Source organism: Pholis gunnellus (assembly GCF_910591455.1).
Source record: "Pholis gunnellus genome assembly, chromosome: 18".
Lineage (NCBI taxonomy): Eukaryota > Metazoa > Chordata > Actinopteri > Perciformes > Pholidae > Pholis > Pholis gunnellus.
This window is the reverse complement of record NC_136545.1, coordinates 3,552,652-3,572,092: the sequence shown is the minus strand read 5'-3', so window position 1 is coordinate 3,572,092 and position 19,441 is coordinate 3,552,652. Positions and strand designations below refer to the sequence as shown.

General features: G+C 42.2%; 1 protein-coding gene across 1 annotated transcript; it reads left to right on the top strand.

Moving 5' to 3' along the window:
* Positions 1–673: 673 nt before the first annotated feature.
* On the top strand, positions 674–18,153 carry fech (ferrochelatase). Its single transcript, XM_079178484.1, has 11 exons — positions 674–855; positions 2,540–2,630; positions 4,361–4,480; positions 5,839–5,987; positions 6,432–6,566; positions 7,610–7,716; positions 8,051–8,149; positions 8,371–8,478; positions 10,616–10,780; positions 11,478–11,537; positions 14,745–18,153. The coding sequence occupies exons 1-11, from the start codon at positions 810–812 to the stop codon at positions 14,880–14,882; spliced, it is 1,218 nt and encodes a 405-aa protein (XP_079034610.1). The 5' UTR covers positions 674–809; the 3' UTR covers positions 14,883–18,153.
* The last annotated feature ends 1,288 nt before the right edge of the window (positions 18,154–19,441 follow it).

Here is a 19,441-nt window from a genome sequence, read left to right as displayed (position 1 = left end):
CCAGAAAGCGGGTTGAACAGTGACTGTTACAACCACGGTGTTTGTAGCTGATAAACTATCTCAGAACAGGCACACGTCTCTGTAGGGGGTGTGACCGGCGGGGGCGTGGTTATTTTATAACGTAGACAAACGTAGTTGTGACGCCATACTAAGATAGCGGCCCTGCGTCAAGAAAACCACACTAGACCGGAAAGTAGCAAAGTGGTCTCCACAATAAAAGCATAAAATTATTCATATTTCAAAAAAATATGTATCAAAATACAATACAATTATTTATACAATCACGACTCACAAGCCATGGCTTTGAATTTACTTTCAGTCCCGCAACTTTTAGAATAGATTTTCTTTTAAATATTTTTGTATTAAATGCTTATTTTCTCCGCGGATCCTCACAGAGTCTTTTCTTAATGAAAACAGACAACAAAGAGAACACATAAAAAACAACACTAGCCTATTTAAAACAGTAATTAGATAGCAATGGCAATTAGAAATTAGAAATGAGTAAGTCAATAACATATTCATAAAATAAGGGATGAATCCCTGGAATTACCACTAATCAAAGTCTCTGAAATGTTGCATCATCCCAGGTTCGTTCTATTTTGAATTTAAAAACCGGAAGTGTTGTAGCCATCGCTGTGGAGCTTGACAGAGTCTGTACGCCGGTAGCTGAAGGAATCCGGCTGACATATCGGCGTGGCCAGCGAGTCACTCAGTGAAGGGAAACACTCGTGGAATCGGCCGCAGAGAGCACAAGTGTCCAGCCTTCATCACAGCGGGAACGGAGACTTTATCGGCGGTGAAAACAGGAAATGACCATGATGGCAGTCCTGGGCAGCACCGGTCGCTTGATCCAATGTGAGTGTGACTATGAGCTAACGTTATATCTTAGCCTGGCCAACGCTGCGCAACGAGCTCAATCAAGTTTCATGATTGAGTTCAGCATTTAATGTCACGGAGTAAACTGTGCTCCTCTGCTTCTTTGCGGCAGTTTGAAGGCAGTTTTGAGTGATGGAGCTTCGTTGCTCGGTCCAACGGAGTGTAAACTCAACAACACGCTGACATTGCCGTCAATATTTTGTAATGGGGCGTTAAGCTAGCAAGGATGGTGGAAGTCCAACTTCCTGTTAGGAGTTTCACAATACCATCTTTGCTGTAATATTAATGTGCAATTCTTTGAATTATTTACTCTTATATCGTCCACGTCCATGTATTCTTACTCCAATGAGTCACGAATTGTATTCCTTTTCCATGTTTGCCGTTTGGTCGGGTCGAAATCCTAATATTAGCTGAACGGTGACCATTCATGTGCTTTTATTTTCTAGACAAATAGCGGCGTTTCCGTAGCTAGCCAGTCGCTAAGCCCAACATTACTGTAGGTTACAGATTACAGGTTAATGCTACACAATGGACTTGTCCGGTACTTGTGCAACGTTTAATATAAGCCAATGATCCGTAAACAGTGCCCGTAGTCATTGACGGCCCGTGTTTTTCACGGTGAGTGAGGAGGAACTAAACATTTGCACGGAGTTACACAATTCCAGCATTGTGAACTTGCATAATCACAGTGGGCCTCCTGGCGACGTTGCGGGGTACTGCAGCTCAGGTTATGAAACTAAAGCCGACCCTAAAGACGGAGTTAGAGTATAAGTCACTAGAGCTATCAGACCGTGTTTACATAAATCAGTACATACTGGTTTCGGTGTCCTGTGCAGCTTGTAGTACAACGTCTTTTTTTTTTTTCACAAACTGGTTTGGTGCTAATTAGTAAAGTTAAGGGCACTTAATGTGATAATATGTAAGAGGACGTTATAGAATAAGTAACACATTATTTTTACTTTACTTTTGTTGCATCTGTCAAGCCAAAGTCACGTTTACCGGATATTATTTGTATGCATTTCTGGAGAAGATCACCGACTTTCCAAATAGGAAATGCACCTGGCTGGATTTTAGTGTAAAGTGAGTCACATGACCCCTAGAATATTTTAATTTGATGAAATGGTGCAAGGTATCATGACCAATAATGTGTGACAAAAGCAGACGTACCACTAATTATAAGAAGGGCTTGAGGATGCAGTGTGTTCACACTAGAAAAATCACAAAATAAATAAAATAACAGACACAAATATAGTATATTCAAAACAGTCAGTGTGCATGGTAAAATACTTTTGAGTGTGCTGTTAGTGTACTTTATTGTCATGTAAGTTGTAACGAAGTAGCTGTTCACACCTGGATAAAGCTCCCGGAGCCCCTTGGATAACGAATAACCGTTGAGTAATAGGGGAAAAAAACAACATTTTGCTGTCTCATTGTTAAGTAAGGAGAAAGTCAAGAGGTGAAACAAAATCCGATTTGCTTCTACCAAAGCAGGTATGGAGTATTAATAAAAGCAATCATTCATTGAAATCATTAATTGCTATTATTTTCTAAAACTTTCGGAGGCAGGAAATGTTTGTTTTGCATGCCCAGTAATATTCACTCACCCGGATAAAATAATGTGTGTGTGAGTGACTGATGAACACGTTTCCTTCTTCTGCTTTAGTTGCCAGGAGCGGCGTCAGTCTGGGTGTAAGGAGACGCTCCACTGCAGCAGCTTTAGCCCAGACTTCGACTCCAGAACCACAGGACAACAGGTGACACTCTCACAAACAACACACTCTGTGGCAGTTTTATACTGAGTGGATGCAGACGAACATAAATACACACTTTAGTAGCATCGATGCAGCTTCAGAGAACCCTGACACAACCTGACAACAGTCTGTCCCAGGTTACAATCACAGGTTTTTCACAGATTCAATGAGGATGACTGGTTGATGGTGCGTGAGCAGAAAGCTGATTGGCCAGATGTGATAAAAGAGAGAAATTAACAAATAGAGATGAAGAAAAACAAAGCAAGAGACACATCGTCCTCATTAAACCTACACCAAAGCTTTGTGAATCTAGTTTGTTTTATTTGTCTTCCTGAATGTTTTTTATTCTCAATACAGACGGGTGACTTCTCTTCCACCTTGCCAGCCGTCTGTAGGCAACTTTTGCTTTCCGTTAAAGTCATTTGTCACACAATTCTTCTCGTCTCTGTCTGGCTCTTATCTGTGCTTTGAAGATGAAAGCCAAACATTATTTATGAATGAGACGGCAGATTCTTCAGGGGCATTAAGAGTCATTACAGCACCCATCAGAACTTGGTGACAAGCTAATGTTAGCTGCTGACACTGAAGTTGGCTTCACAAGCCGACAGAACAAGCTAACATTAGCTGTTTGAGCTAACATTAACTTCATAGACTAAGAGGAAAATACACACTACTTGAGTGCATGTTAATTTCACAAGCTGACAGAACAAGCAAACATTAGCTGCATGAGCTTGTGCTACTTTCATAGACTGACATAACCAGCTAGGATTAGCTGCTTGAGCTAACATCAGCTTCATAGATTGTGAGGAAAATATACAGAATGCTTGAGTGCATGTTCATTTCACAAGCTACACTACAAACCAACATTAACTGCTTGAGCTCAAGTTATTTCACTGTATAAAAGAGCAAATTGCTGCTTGAGCTGAGCTGCATTTTACAAGGTGACACAACAAGCGAACATTGGCTACTTGAGCTAACGCTAGTTTCATAGACTGGCATGACAAGCTAACATTAGCGTCATAGATGGCGCGTAAAATACACATACTGTGTGCATGTTCATTTCACGAGCTACCCTACAAGCTAACATTAGTGACTGGAGCGAGTATGAATTTACCATGATGGTCCAGCTCCTGTAGGTCTGTGTAACATTATACATTTAAACAAAACCGCTATATACTTTTTCATTAAATAGGTTTGTTATTTAGCTTCTTTGCTCTTAACGTTATCTAAGTTGTTACTTATTCTTTTTTATGCTATTTTATTCTTTGTTTTTTTTAACTGAATCAGGCACAAAGCTAGTCATTTGGTTCATTGCTCTGCTGCTTTTTTCCAATAAATAAAAACAACATTTCAAAAAGTTGGCTTCTGGAGCTAAATGTAATATCGCGGCTGACCGGACAAGCTAACTTTAAAACGTGCATACGATGTCCCGGAAACTGGTTGAAAGCCCAAGACACTGGTATTCATTATTAATATACTATATATTTGTACAAATGTATGTACTACAAATTGTGTATTTTGTTAGTGTAATGACATTGGCAAACAATAGTTTACAATAATCTGTGCACAAAGACAGATAAAGTAGAAGATAAGAATCTATATATTGTGAGATATAGATGTTGAAAGACTCATTGACTAAACATCAGTTCTAATCAATGAGATACATTTTCTTTTAGGGAAGTCGAGGCATTGTTAAATATGAATTATTGATTAGGAATCCCTGGTGCCTGCAGGAAACCTAAGACGGGCATCTTGATGCTGAACATGGGAGGACCTGAGAAACTGGAAGACGTGCACGACTTCCTGCTGCGGTTGTTCCTGGACACAGACCTGATGAAACTCCCCATACAGAAGTAAGCACCGTGGACACACACACACACACACACACACACACACACACACCTACACACACACATCAACACCTAACGGCATGTCTTCGCCAGTTTCATGGCAAACAACATCACAGTTATCAGCAGGTAGTTAATAAGTGTAACATTCATTTAGTGTGTGTGTGTTTGTTTTGAGGATAGAAAACCTGGCCAGGGACTTGCACTAGCTGTTTTTACATCTAAAAATAACATTGCAAATGCAGTCTGGAAAGCACAGCTGATGGCCTCTATAAATCATGTGTGCACACACACACACACACACACACACACTATGAGCAGTTCAACGATGTGTTTTTTGCTGAAAATGTAGTTGTGACACTAGTTAAGGGTGTCGCATATTACATGTTCTTTTTTAAAGTTGACACACACACACTAAAGAGAACAGATGGGGGAAGGTTGTTAGGTCACATGCTTTGCTGCATCTCTGCTCGTTTGTTTAATAGTAACTGACCAGTGAACCAACAAAGTGTTTCTTGTTCCTGCTGAGAAGAAAACATGTATAATGAACCACACTGATCCTTATAAAGCACTTGTTTCCAACCTTTTTGGGCTTTATGGCTCCTTTTTTAAAAAGAAGCAATATTTTCTTGTGATCCGTTATTGGCAAAAAAGGAAACGTTTGTGTTTTTTATATTTTTTATTATACCGTTTAATCATCATCTGAGTCCTCAGATTCATCTGTGAACCTGGACAGCCTTTGGTCACATGATACCATGCCCTTGACTGACCCAAAACAATAATGATTTGATTAGCACATATGTTTTTTCTACATGACTCTAAACTGAAACTTTTAGTTTTATCCTGATGTTAGAGGGATCACATCTCTGGGTGTGTAATTCCCCTCTGTGGTTGTAAACCAATAGTACAAAGATACTGTTTTGGTTTTGCATTCCTGAAATATGCTAAAATGTGAAATTTGGTTCAGACATTCAAGCCCCCCTCGGGATAAATTTCAATTTGATCCTCTGACCTTTCATTGAAACGCCATCATCAGTTAAAAATGTTATTTTGTCCAATACTTCCCTGGTATATGGTGTGTTAAATTTAGTTTATTAGTATATTAATCTACTGTAATAACATTTATTGAGGCAGTTCTATACTGTTAGCTGCTTGAGCTAACGTTAGCTTCATAGACTCAGAGGAAAATACACATACTGTTAATTTCTCATGCTGCACTACAAACCAACTGCTGCTTGACAACATTCGTTATTTCACCGTACACAAAGAGCAAATGGCTTCTTGAGCTAAGGTGCATTGTACAGTAATGTACTGTTTTATAGTCTACGAGTGTTGTCGTCAACAATCTGCCCTTTGCTCTGCAGTAAGCTCGGCCCGTTCATCGCCAAGCGCCGCACGCCAAAGATCCAGGAGCAGTATAGCAAGATCGGAGGAGGCTCGCCCATCAAACACTGGACCTCCATGCAGGGGGAGGGCATGGTGAAGCTGCTGGATGAGATGTGTCCTGAGACGGGTGAGACAGTCCCAGATCTCTTCTACACCGCTGCCTGTCTGAGCTCTCACTCCTCACTGTCGTAGGCTTTAGGAAGTCCAGGTTTAGAGTAGGTGCTAATCGTCAGGGGAGGATATATCATCATGGTTGAAAATAGACAACAAAACAGAGCTCTTGTGTTTCCTGCTGGTGGACTCCAGAGATGCCGAAAGAGTGTGAAGTGTAGATAGGGACAAAGTGAGGGCGTGTGGTGGCACGCCTGCACACACCTCACTGATAACGACCCAAACGGCGGTCTGGAAACTGATCACAACTAGTAACAACTAAATACTTCCCGTTATTACTTTCTTTACTGTATTTATTTGATTATTCCAATATTTCAGTATTCCAGATTTGTGTTTTTAACACAGTAATGAGTGTATTTCACCTGGTTGCCAGTTGTTGACTGACGGTCTCTCTGTCCAGCTCCTCACAAGTTCTACATCGGTTTCCGGTACGTTCAGCCGCTGACGGAGGAAGCCATCGAGGAGATGGAGAAGGACGGAGTGGAGCGAGCCGTGGCCTTCACACAGTATCCTCAGTACAGCTGCTCCACCACAGGTGACAGTCACACACAGAAAATCAAATTTCACGATATATTTGACCAATTACACAATGAGATTTTTCATAAACAATATGAAGTGTTGTGGATATGACGAAGTGGGTAAAGGCAAAAAAAAACATCCATTTTGAAAGTGCAGCGGCCAATGAGTGAACAGCAACACTCTAGCTACTCATTCAGTGACAGACTTTCGTGTTGATTGGCCCCCGCTTTGCCAAAAATAGCATCAGAAAAATGGGCACAAAAATATTGTCAAGTTAATGCTCATTCAAGGGAAGGTTGTACTGTGTACATCAATCTTTACCTGCAAAAAGCTGCACATATTTAGCATCAACCATTTAGAACAATATTTCAGTCTAGTGTGTATTTTGTTTCACATCAGCACCTTATTGTAATGATCTCAACCTTTCCCAACTTTATGGACTTTTATTGTCCAGGTTGCCACTGGCTGCCATCTTTGTTCGGATTTGGAAACAAAGTCGCAACTTCTGAAATGTGTTAAAATGATTTTTGGTCGAGCAGCTGAAGAGTCTTCGAGGATTCTGGAAAAGTGTTGTGAAGGCTAAACTGTGGAAGGTCTGAAAGCTCTGTCCCTCTAATGTCTATCTGGGGGGGTAGAGGGAGACCACACAGCCAAGTCAGATCACATAACACTGTTGACCAGTCTGCTGTGTTTTAGGAGGAGAAGGAAGTTCCGGATACCTCACACTGCACTTCAAACAAACATCTTTAAATCATAAGAGCCAAAGTGTTCGACAGAGGAGAACCTGGGACCACTTATGGATCACATATTCTATTGAAACTCTACATGTCTGAAAGACGGACGATGTGCAGTATATCATTTTGTTTTTAAATGTTCGTAAAGGAAACGCTGGCTCAGACGATGCTCCGCCTTGTGGATTAGTTTCCCCTCTTCGACTCTTGTACCTTCGAGCAAGGCACTTAATCCCAAACCCGCTCTCAAACCGAGGACTGCTTGTTGCGTAATGGAACACGTTTCTAATATTAGTGCGTTGTGTTTGTTTGTTTGTCGTGGACACAGGCAGCAGTCTGAACGCCATCTACCGTTACTACAGAAACAGAGGCGACAGGCCAAAGATGCGCTGGAGTGTCATCGACCGTTGGCCCACACACCCTCTGCTGGTGGAGGTTAGACACACACACACACACACACACACAAGTGCCCTACAGGCTCCTCCTCCTCTCAGAGACAACCAAGAAAAAGATATATCGGATAATTAATTGACGAGGACAAGAAGTCGTCATAGCAACTAATGAGCTGAAAGTGTCCGTGCTTGGTCATCATAGCAACTAACAAGTCTGTCTGTATTTTTAGATCTCAGCATGTGTCATTAGTCAGAAACTTCTTTTTTAATCAGTTGAGGAAAATGATTATAGTTTCAGTACGTCAATAAAAAAAAAAACCTTTTAATACAACAAATGTTCAATCTGTGTGTGTGTGTGTGTGTGTGTGTGTGTGCAGTGTTTTGCAGATCACGTCCGTAACGAGCTGCTGAAGTTTCCAGAAGACAAGAGGGAAGATGTTGTCATTCTCTTCTCAGCACACTCACTTCCAATGGCTGTGAGTACTATGAAGTACTAGTGCTGACACTACTGGTACTAATATATTAATACCCCTGCCTGTCACAAGCCTGCAGGACTATTGACGTGACTAATGACTTGTCGAACTCGAGCCTTCAAAACGTCCACAAACCAATGTGTGACGTCACGCTGACTACGTCCAGTCCTTATAGACAGTCTGTGACTACCACTGATGGTGCCGCTGCTGTGTTCCCTGTGCAGGTTGTAAACAGAGGCGACCCGTATCCTCAGGAAGTGGGAGCCACTGTTCAGAGAGTCATGGAGAGACTGGGACACTGTAACCCTTACAGACTAGTGTGGCAGTCCAGGGTGAGTGCGCACACACACACACACACACACACACTGGACCTAGAGACATGAGCGAAGGGGCGGTCTTACAGTCGGTTCTCCAAGCCGTTGGGGGTTCGATGCCTTGCTCAAGGGTACCACATCAGTGTGTTGTTCGCTGAAACTGAACCGTGACGAAGACAACCAGCAGTACTAGAACAGTCAGTTTGTAACGCTACATCTACACAATGAGCTGAAACTCACTTTAAAGCTGATAATTATCTGTAGGTTCGTCAGTACAAGCCACACCTTTCACTTGTTCACATTCACAATGTTAATGTTATTGATTATAGCCTCTAAAGTAAACTTAAGCAACCAGCTGAAACCAGTAAGCGTTGAATTGGTACCTGATTCATTCAATGAAATGACACTATAAATTGCAGGCTCCAACATCACCTGACATTTGACCTTTTTAAGTAAATCTGCAGGTATCAGACAGCAGGGGTTGAAAGGATTTTGCGGCCACGTATTTATTAATAATTCACAAACTCTGATGCTGCACATCACTGCAGGTGAGCAGAAACCTTTACAGCATGTATAATTATGTAACAACAACTTTGTCAGGATGATGAACTCAAGTGTAGTTCAGTGCTGCTGTCACAGGATGTTTGTTTGCTTGGAATGCCACAAGATGGAGCCACCCGTCCATCTAATACTGTGAACTGTGTTAGAGCAGGAACCTCAAAGCTCTTAGTCCTCAGGTCTCTGTGTTCCTGCAGCCTGTCAGCTGCACACAACAGAGGAGGACTGGGGTGTGTTGCTGGCTACCCGTTAAGCAGAAAATAAACCTTATGTTTAAATACTACTACTATAGAACACATACACAATGTGTACAACGCAGCACCGGATACATAAGAAATAATTCCTGCGTGAAGAATTTCTGAGTCGTTATGGCATCTTTTCATTTACCTTTTAAGGCGGACATTTTGCTCGTTGAAAAATGAGACGCTTCCAGTGGAATTCTTTTATGGGGCAGTCATGTTAAATTGAGGTGAAGTCACGCCTCACAAGCTTGATTTAACAAGACTTTTCACACCTGTGGTTGGGTTCATTTGTTCCGGACCAAGAAGAAGAAGAAGAAAAAAAGGATGGTTCACAAATAAACCAAGAGGAGTAAACACGAAGTTGTAGAGACTAAAGCCAAAGGTGTAGTTTCCGCGATCGTTGGTACGAGAAGGTCTGCGTGACGTAAGTTTCATCATATGACGGGTGTACGCCAAAGCTCCGTGTGCATGTGTGGGAGGAGCAGACAGTATGAACAGAGCTATTACATGTCCGTAGTGTCCGCAGTGCAACCGAGTCTGACCAGGTAACTCTGTTATTGGACAGTTGTGCCGATAGTCATCCTGCATCATCAGGACCCATGTGAAGAATTCCAGTGACCTACAGAAGTCAGCACTCGAATGCTTTGGATGTGTACAAGCAGAGCAGTTTTAACAGCTTTTTGACTTATCAATCAGGGAAAATACCAACGCTGACACGCATACGTGTTTGCATAAATAGGTTATGTACACGGCCTTACACAGATCAATTATAACGATCGCTTCCTAAACAGATGACGCCATCTGCAGATTTATTAGTAGTTTAGCTTTTGAAATCATGCTAAAATCTCACAGCTGCCATCATAAAATCTTAGCTTTTGTTTTCACACCACAAACGAAATGTTTTCAAGCGATCTCGGTTCGGTTGTTTGGACCACGACAGGGTTTGATTTGCATTTTTTCCACCAGCCCAAACTAACCGGTGAGGTGTGAAAGCCCCCGAAGATTCTTGAGTCCTTGTGATGACCCGTCGCCGCTCTAGCGTTCATATAAACTCAATATCAAAGTGTTGGACAGTACAAACACACTGATGATTCAGCTATTCTCAGAGCCTCCCCGGTAGTGGAGTTCAGTTTGTAAAGTTTGTCCTCAAGGTGGCGGTAGGTCATGCGGAAGGTCATGCTTTCATTAAAAAAATCAAAAGGGACCATCCTCTGGGGACCAGGACCGGGTCTGGAACCAAAGCAGTTAGAAACAAATGGACGAACCGTTGCATCACGATGACACAAAAACGGGAGCCGCACATCTCCACCACAGTGAAACTGAACTGTTGTCATGTCTCGTGTTTGGTCATTCAGGTGGGGCCCATGCAGTGGCTCGGCCCCCAGACGGACGACGTGATCAAAGGCCTGTGTGAGCGAGGGAAGAAGAACATCCTGCTGGTGCCCATCGCCTTCACCTCCGACCACATAGAGACTCTACACGAGCTGGACATCGAGTACGGACAGGTGCTGGGGGAGGAGGTAAGGAAGAGCAAGCGCTGAACAATGAGCAAGAGGCGCGTTTTGAGAAAAGAGAATGTGGTTGTTTCTTGCATCGAAAAGAGGGGACGCTGTTCAGCTGAGCGACCGTGAATGCACCAGCAGGGAGCAGTTTGGAAACAGTCCTTGTTTTGAGTTCATTCGTATTGGGATCAATTAATGATGGTTTAACGTGTGTGTGTGTGTGTGTGTGTGTGTGTGTGTGTGTGTGTGTGTGTGTGTGTGTGTGTGTGTGTGTGTGTGTGTGTGTGTGTGTGTGTGTGTGTGTGTGTGTGTGTGTGTGTGTGTGTGTGTGTGTGTGTGTGTGTGTCACCAGTGAGGTGACCACCAATCAATGTGAGCGGTGCCACAAAGGCACACACACACTCTTTCTACTATACTTGTGAGAACCGTGACATTGTTCAAAATTCATCCCCGAGCTTTTAACCGTAATATGAAATATAAAAAATGAAAACCGCTGTTGAAAATAATTGGAACACTCAGAAGACAATTATTTTCTTTCTTGAAGTCCCCGATTAAAAAAAAATCATTATCTCGACTTTAATGCTACTTTTTTCCAGTACGGATAGAGAGGTTTGTTTGATTTAATTCATATGAACTGTGGTGCCTTTGCATGTTTGGTTCCGTTATAAACGTGTGCCAACGACTTGTTCTGTGTTTCTTTCTTTTCTGTCTTCAGTGCGGGGTGGAGAACATCAAGAGAGCGGAGTCGTTAAATGGGAACCCTCTCTTTATGAAGGTACGTTTCACACACACTCAGCTCACTCATCATGTCTACAAACATTAAGGGCCGACGCATAAAGTAGGTAACTATCCACTCATTTAAATGGAATTTAAAATGGAGCGGCAGGTTTAAGTTTGTTCATGAAGGAGCATGTCTGTGTTTAACAAACAAGAACAGACTTTCAGCTAGAGAGAGAGACAGACAGAGAGAGAGAGAGAGAGAGAGAGAGAGAGAGAGAGGGGGGGGAAGATACAGATTGTGAAATGTTCAAATAAGTTTGGGTAACGGGAAAGATGATTAAAACACAAAAAAGAAAAGCAAATAATGAGAAATAGATAAAGGATTGGAAGAAAGGAGGGAAGACTGTACGAAGGCAGGAAGGGCTCTAATAATAGAAAAAGGAGACCTCTGTGAAGTAAGCGAACTCCAGCGCAGGAGATGGTCAATACATGGATTCCTTCTTCCTTACTTCCTTTCCTCTCTCTCTCTCTCCCTTGTCTCCTTTCTTACGTCCATCCTTCCCTCCTTTCCCTTCCAACCTCCCTCCTTCCCTTCATCCTCAACCCCGCAACCTTTCTCAGAACAGGCAACTCCTCCAGCTGCGTGCGTGCATGCGTGTGTGCGTGCGTGTGTGTGTGTGTGTGTGTGTGTGTGTGTGTGTGTGTGTGTGTGTGTGTGCAGGGTTTATTAAAGGAAGGGGGCAGATCAATGGGAACCTTTAGAGCTGACTACAGTAGAACTGAACCGCCCGGCTGGCTGGCTGGTCAAACCCGCCGCGCTCAGAGACCCCTCGCCAAGTCTCTGAGTGTGTTTGTGTGTGTGTGAGAGTGAGAGAGTGAGAGAGAGAGTGTATAAATCAATATCCAGAGGATGATTAGTTGGTAGTTACTGAAGGATGGTTTCCTTGGTGTGGTTTTAGTTTCTCAGTGAGCAGCATCAGTCTGCTGCCGTCTGCTTGCAGCTGCCGGCTGGAAAATAAAGCAAAATACATTCACCACCATTTTTAACTGCAGAGCCCGGCTGGTGTCAAGAGTTTATTTCCTGATAAATCCCCGCTCAGAATGCTATCTTGTACGATCAGCTTACTAACTATATTTTCATTTAGACATTCTTACCTTTGAATTCTCTCTGATTATTCTTTTGACTCAAAGATAACACGTGTTTACAAAAGCCAAAACCTCAAGTATAGACATTTATTATAAATACAAGTGTGAATCAAATAATAGCCATGACCAGCACAAACGAATGAAGGTCGAATCTAATAAAGGTCAGGGAACAAGGTGGGGGAATTGTTTGCACTCTAATAGCCCACATAGTTCCCATCAGAACAACAAAAGTCATGTCATACTCTTAGTTTTGGAATACTTCAACATAAATGGGTGTTAGAAAAATTCACGCAAGACCGAATGGAAAATCATAAATCAGTTAACATTTATTCTTTGCAAAGAAGGAGACAGAGTTGATTCACATACAGTATACATGGATCAAGGCTGCTCAGAGGTCTGACTCTGAGCCTCGGATATTTATACCAAGTAAACAATACAGTGTCACAGGCAATACGTCACGAAAGCATAACACACACACACAAAATGGCTTCCACACCATGTAGTAGTCAGGAGGCTATGTTCTCATAACATAGCTCTGTACCCATCTTAACGCTCCCACAGTCCTTATTATCATTTCAATCCAGGACATGCTGCTGAGTGTTCTTTCGCATAGACTAAACAACTGTGGTGAGGCAGTTCACACAACAAGGACACATAAGGACACCAAAATTTTAAAGCACACCTTATAATTAGTCATTTAGATTTTCCCCAACAATGGGAAAAACATATATTCAATTTGTTGTCGAGATAGATGAGAAGATTTATACTACTGTCATGTTTTCAGGTAAACGTGAAGCTACAGCCAGCAGCTGGTTAGCTTAGCTTAGTTTAGCTTAGCTTAGCGTGGAGACTAGAAACGGTGGGAAACAGCTAGTCTGAATCTGTCCAATGGTCATCTGCTTACCAGCACATTTTAAAGCTCACTAATTAACCCATTTGTCCCCGTTTCCAGTTTAATGCTAAGCTAAGCTAACCATTAAGGCAAAGAAGCCTATTTCCCAAAATGCCAGACTATTACTTTTAACACAAGTACTGTTTTTAATCACTACTTCTTTTCAGTTGCTTCACCTCGAGCAGTTTCTCTGAACACAGTTACATTTCTGTAAATTAAACTCAACACCTGCAAATATTTCAAAATAAAAGCCTGCTAGGAAACCGAGGGATGATGCTACAGACTAAAGTTATATTCAGTGCAAATCACCGAAGTACATAGTGTGTATCCTTGAGGTCTCACAAAAGTGGGTAAAGTAGTAGTCTTCTTATTTCCTGCTTTTTGCTGGCCCATTACTGTGCATCATGGTTTGTTACCGTCTCCTATAGATCAGTGGATTAATGTGACACCACTGGAGGGAATGTGTATCAAGGCGGCAACCTCCGGTTCTGAAAAGTGAAGCAGAGGCTGAAATGCCTTAAAACTGCATTCTCTCTCCTGACCATCAGGGGGCGACTCCTCTGGTTGTATAGAAGTCTATGAGAAAATGACTCTACTTCTCTCTTGATTTATTACCTCAGTAAACATTGTAAACATGAGTTTATGGTCTCAATCTCTAGTTTCAAGTCTTCTTCAATACAGCATGATGTTCATTTAGTAAATGATGGTCCATTTAGAGTCAAACAGACCATAAAGCAGAGTATGATTTAGGGCGGGGCTACCTTGTGATTGACAGGTTGCTACCAGAGCCGTATACGACGTCCAAATATATTTACTTCTGTTCATTGGTTGCAAAAAAACCAAAAAGGGGACCCGCTTATTAGAGCTGGTTTGATTTCTGGGTTAGGATCTTAAACCGGTTTGATGACCGGTTTAACAACAACCCTACCCTCCTCTCATAGATAAACACCTCCATAGCGCAACTGGAGGTCAAAAACTCCACAGGGTACTTTTTAAATGTGAAAGCATGTGTGCAGGAAGTGTTATTTACTGCATATTTAAACTGGCGGAAAATCTGCAAAGTTGAAGCGACTGTAAACAACTAGTGAATAAATGCAGTATTTGCGGAATGAATTTAACCGTTTTTCTGGCAAAACAACCAGCAGTTCACAGCGCTAAAGAAGAGAGCAACCCCCTTCATTATTTCTGCCTCAATACTAACTGTATGCCATTTGTCCTGTCCAGGCTCTGGCGGACCTGGTCCAGTCCCACCTGAAGTCCAACGAGTCCTGTTCCCGTCAGCTGACCCTCCGCTGCCCGCTGTGCACCAACCCCACCTGTGGAGAGACCAAGGCCTTCTTCGCCAACCAGACGCTCTCATAGAAACAAACACGCACACTCAGGTGCCCTTCCTGCAGCACAGCTACCTGTGAAGAAACTTGAGGCCTTCTCCAGATAAACAGATGACTCACGCGCGCACACACACACACACACACACACACCGAAAAACGGGACAAAATGGTTTCTGCAAATACATTGTTCGTTTAACCACAGCAAGTGCTTTACTTTATGGGGGAAATAATTACAGAGCAGAAAATGTGTCTTAGCATTTTGTAAATCATATTTTAATAATCAGAGGAATAGATGGGATTGAGATTATTGGTGATTCATTTCAATGGCTGTCGAAAGATGCAAATATGATCAATAATACGCAAAATGCTCATCAATTTGAAAATATGACCCGGTGGCACGAACATCTGCCCCTAACAATCCCCTCAGATCAGCTGAATATGTTTGATTAGCTAAATAGCCCCCCCCCCCCACACACACACAAAAAAAGTGCTGACACTCTGCAGAAACCGCTCGCATCAAAGCTTCAGGGAAAGTCCTTGCACTAGTTTTTCTTTTTGTTCTTTTTGTTTTCTTATTGCAGTTCCTTTGGTTACGATACATTCCATTCGCTTGGCCCCCTGCAAACCCCCATCAGAGACCCTGTTTCAATTCTTGCTAGCGCTAAACGAATAACGGTCGGCCATGACGACAACGACGACGACGCCACTCACAAGGGATCCGGTCGGTTGGCTGTTTCCCTCCCCTGCCTTCTCACCCGCCATTGACCCCCATTATTTAGACAGAATCCTGTCACTAATTATTTGATCAGTTACTGAAAGCCATTTTGAGGCTCTGAGCTAACTGTGTGCAGATACCACTGTTCCTTACCAACACTGATCTAAGACTGTTCCTCAACAAAATAGAAGTCTGATTTTTAGATATATTTAGCGGTTAACGGGAACCTTTTGTTCCGTTAACCACTAAATATGTACTGTATAGGCTGTACAATTTAAAGTGATAGGACAAAAATGTTTTTACAATTTAATGCTGATAATATTATATCCTTGTAGGTGTGATAAGAGCAGGAAACGATGTCACTGCAGGAAAAGCGTAGAAGAGCATAAAAGTACAATGACGCCGTAATAGTCCTTCAATAGCAAGATGCAAGATGCGGTATGTGTTCCGTGTAGAGAAGTAGCACAGCTGTAAGTGTAGGATCAGAGTTTAGTATGAATGTAGATTGACTCTGACTTGGGTCTTCCTAGACTCTTTTTTTTTTCATCCACTCACACTTCCCTGATCAAAGTGCAGTAACTTAATATGAAAAAACGAATCGTATTAGTTAATAGGTTTAACTAAATACATGCCATCAGGTGCTACAGCTCCATTAAATGTCTTGAAGCTAACAAGTTTGATCCCATTTGGGATGAGACTCCCTAATAAAGTGTACACTTTTTTGTGGGTAGTAACTTGACCTCTGGCCCTTTTATCCCCTCTACTGTTTTCGTCCTCTTATGCCATGATGATGTGCCTTAACACTGGCTATTTAGAAATACTGGCCTTTATGGTTATATTTTCGTGTGCTTAACCAAAACGCTGACGGGAAGAATCCACCCCGAAATGTGAATTTCCATATTCCTGCTGCCATCGACGGCTCTCTTTCCGCATTGAACCGCTCATCACTTGCAGTTGCATCAAGGAAAATATCCACTCTAGATTACTGCAGGGAGGATGGTTTTTTTTTGTAGGTTAACCTGGAGTAAGCGTCGCCCTGGTTCCCTCAGCAAAGAGCCAGTGGGATCCTTTGCGGAAAATAAGTGGCAAACGTTTACGTTTACTTATACGTTCTGTTCAGAGAGATATTCTTCACTAATGAACGCCACTTTTTTTTCACGGTCGCACGAGTGCAAGTATCAACACAACGAGGCTGTAAAGGTGAACTAGTCGGCGTGAAAACGCGGTTCAATGCCCCAGACAACCTCTGTAGCCTCAGTTAGCCACTTGATGACAACCGCCTTTTCTAAGACACGTAATGGCTTCACATTTGACAAGAAGGGTGTTGGCTGACGTATTTTATATTGTAGAAAAAAACGTTAAAACTTCTTAAGCTTATGTTAACCACATGCCTCTTACTTCCGGGATCTAACAAAAAAAACCAGGGACTTCGAGGCGAGGCATATTTCCGGGTCTGTAGATTGATTCAAATATTTGAGAAACTGTATATCTGGTGTCGCATGGGAAGGAAATGCTACAAATATGTAACTTGATTTAAAAAAGTAGCTGATATAGGCTACTTATACGTCGGAATGGGGGTGGCCATTTTGGAATAATGCACAAACTCTCCCTGGTTGGAATATATTCCCGTTCCTCCAGTTCTCCTCCGAATGTGCGCAAATACATCTGCAAAAATAACACTCGCTAGTTGGTTAGCTTGCTAACTTGTGTTTGGCTTTTGCAGGAGCTTGTTGCACTCAGATCAGCCTTCTTTCCAGTCAGTACAGACAGCGTACATTGGTGCTTTTGGATGTGGTTGCCATTGACGTTTCAACTCATATTCTCACTCAATACAAACAGTGTTACCTTGTGCTTTCAGTGCTCTTCCACAGGTTTGATGGGGATGGTTTTGTCTTCGAGGAATGCTTTACCCAGAGTTCTTTGTTTTATGTGTCTGCATGCATAACTGAAGGAATTCTAATGGTGGTATTAGCAAAGCTTAGCTCAATTACTGGATGTTAGTGTGTTCAAGTGGCAACTCAGTTTAAAGGAGCATTTGTCCCTTTTTTTTTTTGTCTTAAGCTGCCACCTGATCCCACAGACATTAAGCTAAGCTAAGCTAACCTCGCTGTGATGCGATACAGTCAAACTGCATGTCGGTGAGACAAAGGTAAAATTCCTCTAAAACTCAACTGTCACTTTAATACAACTATATACTATACTATACTATATAGTCCAGTTTGTGCAGGGATGGCAAAATGTTCAGGGCAGGAACACATGCTAATGTCTGACGGGCGGGTTTTCTCTCCACCAACACGTTTTCATATTTATTTTAAATGATCTTCTGTTTGTCTGTTTTGACGAATCTGTGTGCTCTGTCTGTAGCTACAACTGCAATTTGCAGAGTTTGCGTTGTACATATAATAAAGACGCTACAGATTTGTTCCAGCTCGAGCATACTTTTTTGTTGTTTGGAATTATTTATTTTTGTCTTTTTGATTGTGTTCCAGACCACACAAATTATGTCTCCGCTGTTGCAACACGTTTTTTTTTACATATATATTTGAGACACGTAGGATTAGCAGTGCGAGTCTAGTCTTCCTTAAAAATGAAATACAATAAAAAAACTTTAAAAAAACTGGTGTTTGTGTTTTTTTTGTGTTAAGCCCCTATACACAAGAAATGCAATGTTTGGCTTTTCATCTAGGATGATGGTTGATCGTGAGAGTAATATTTGGGGTGGGAGTAGACCAGGATGGTTCTTTCTTGTTTCTTTTTTTTTTTTGCGGGAGGGGCCCGGGGTAGACCCAATACTCTCTTGTGAGATTGGATATCTCGTGTGTGCTGCGGACGCCTCAGGGTTCCCCAGGAAGAGCTGGAACACGTTGCTGGGCAGAGGGACTTCTGGAATCCTCTGCTAAACCCCAAGCGTAAGTGGAAGGATGGATGGATTGACCACGGTTTTTAACATTCATTGCCAACATAAGTGACCTTTTAGCCTTTAGACCCTTTAGTTAGTTAAAATATCATCATACAACCTTTCGTATGATATCTCATGAAAAGTTACTCCTCGTTTTTCGTGCTTTCTACACTTGTCAATTTTCACTTGTCACATGCTTAGTCTTTTCAAAATAAATGTGCGTTCACAGGAAACAACTAAGTTGGGTTCAGGCAAGAAAACAAATTAGTTAGGTTTAGGAAAAAGATCGTGATTACTTAGGTTTAGGGAAGGTTGACGTTTGGGTTGAAAAAAACTACGCAAGTGCCGTAACTGAAGTACGCAAGTTCCGTGACAAACAATTGAACGTAGGTTTCTTGTTTCACATTAAGAACGAACTGCGGTCTTTTGGCTGAAAGACCGGACCCATCAACCTCCCCAGGTTTGTTTTAATCATGGACACAATTTTGCCAAACTCTAGCACCACCAAAGTCAAATGTACTGTAATATGCATCCTGTGAAATATATCCACATTTAAGGATGGGTGGATAGACCTTCAATGGTTCCCAGACCACGAGGCCCTCTGACTTTAGTGATCCATGGACTTTTCCACTGGTGCCACACTGAGGTTGAGATATGTGGTTTTGAGTTCACACAATACATTCATGTCCTCAAGATAAATAGTTATCACTGTAGTGAATTTTTACCGTAACGCTCTTGTCCGTTTCTCCCCTCTATTTATGTTCTCTACACCCTCACCCGTTTTCTGCCCCCTTTCATCCCATGATTTTCCCACCTCTTCCTTTTACCTCTTCTCCTCCTCCCTCTCCCTCCCTCCTCCTGCATCTATTTTTTTTCCTCCCCCCCAAACACCCTCCTTTTCCCTTTCCTCCCTCTTATCCTTTCCAATCTTCAGTCGTCCCCCTTCCTCTTGCTCGCTCTCCAACTTCCTCCCTGT

What these genes read in the sequence shown, in the direction of transcription:
- fech (XM_079178484.1), top strand. Translation starts at nt 810, where the DNA reads ATGACCATGATGGCAGTCCTGGGCAGCACCGGTCGCTTGATCCAAT. An exon ending in TGAGATGTGTCCTGAGACGG is followed by an intron (nt 5,988 to 6,431) that starts GTGAGACAGTCC and finishes CTCTCTGTCCAG; the next exon opens with CTCCTCACAAGTTCTACATC. An exon ending in GACAGGTGCTGGGGGAGGAG is followed by an intron (nt 10,781 to 11,477) that starts GTAAGGAAGAGC and finishes TTCTGTCTTCAG; the next exon opens with TGCGGGGTGGAGAACATCAA.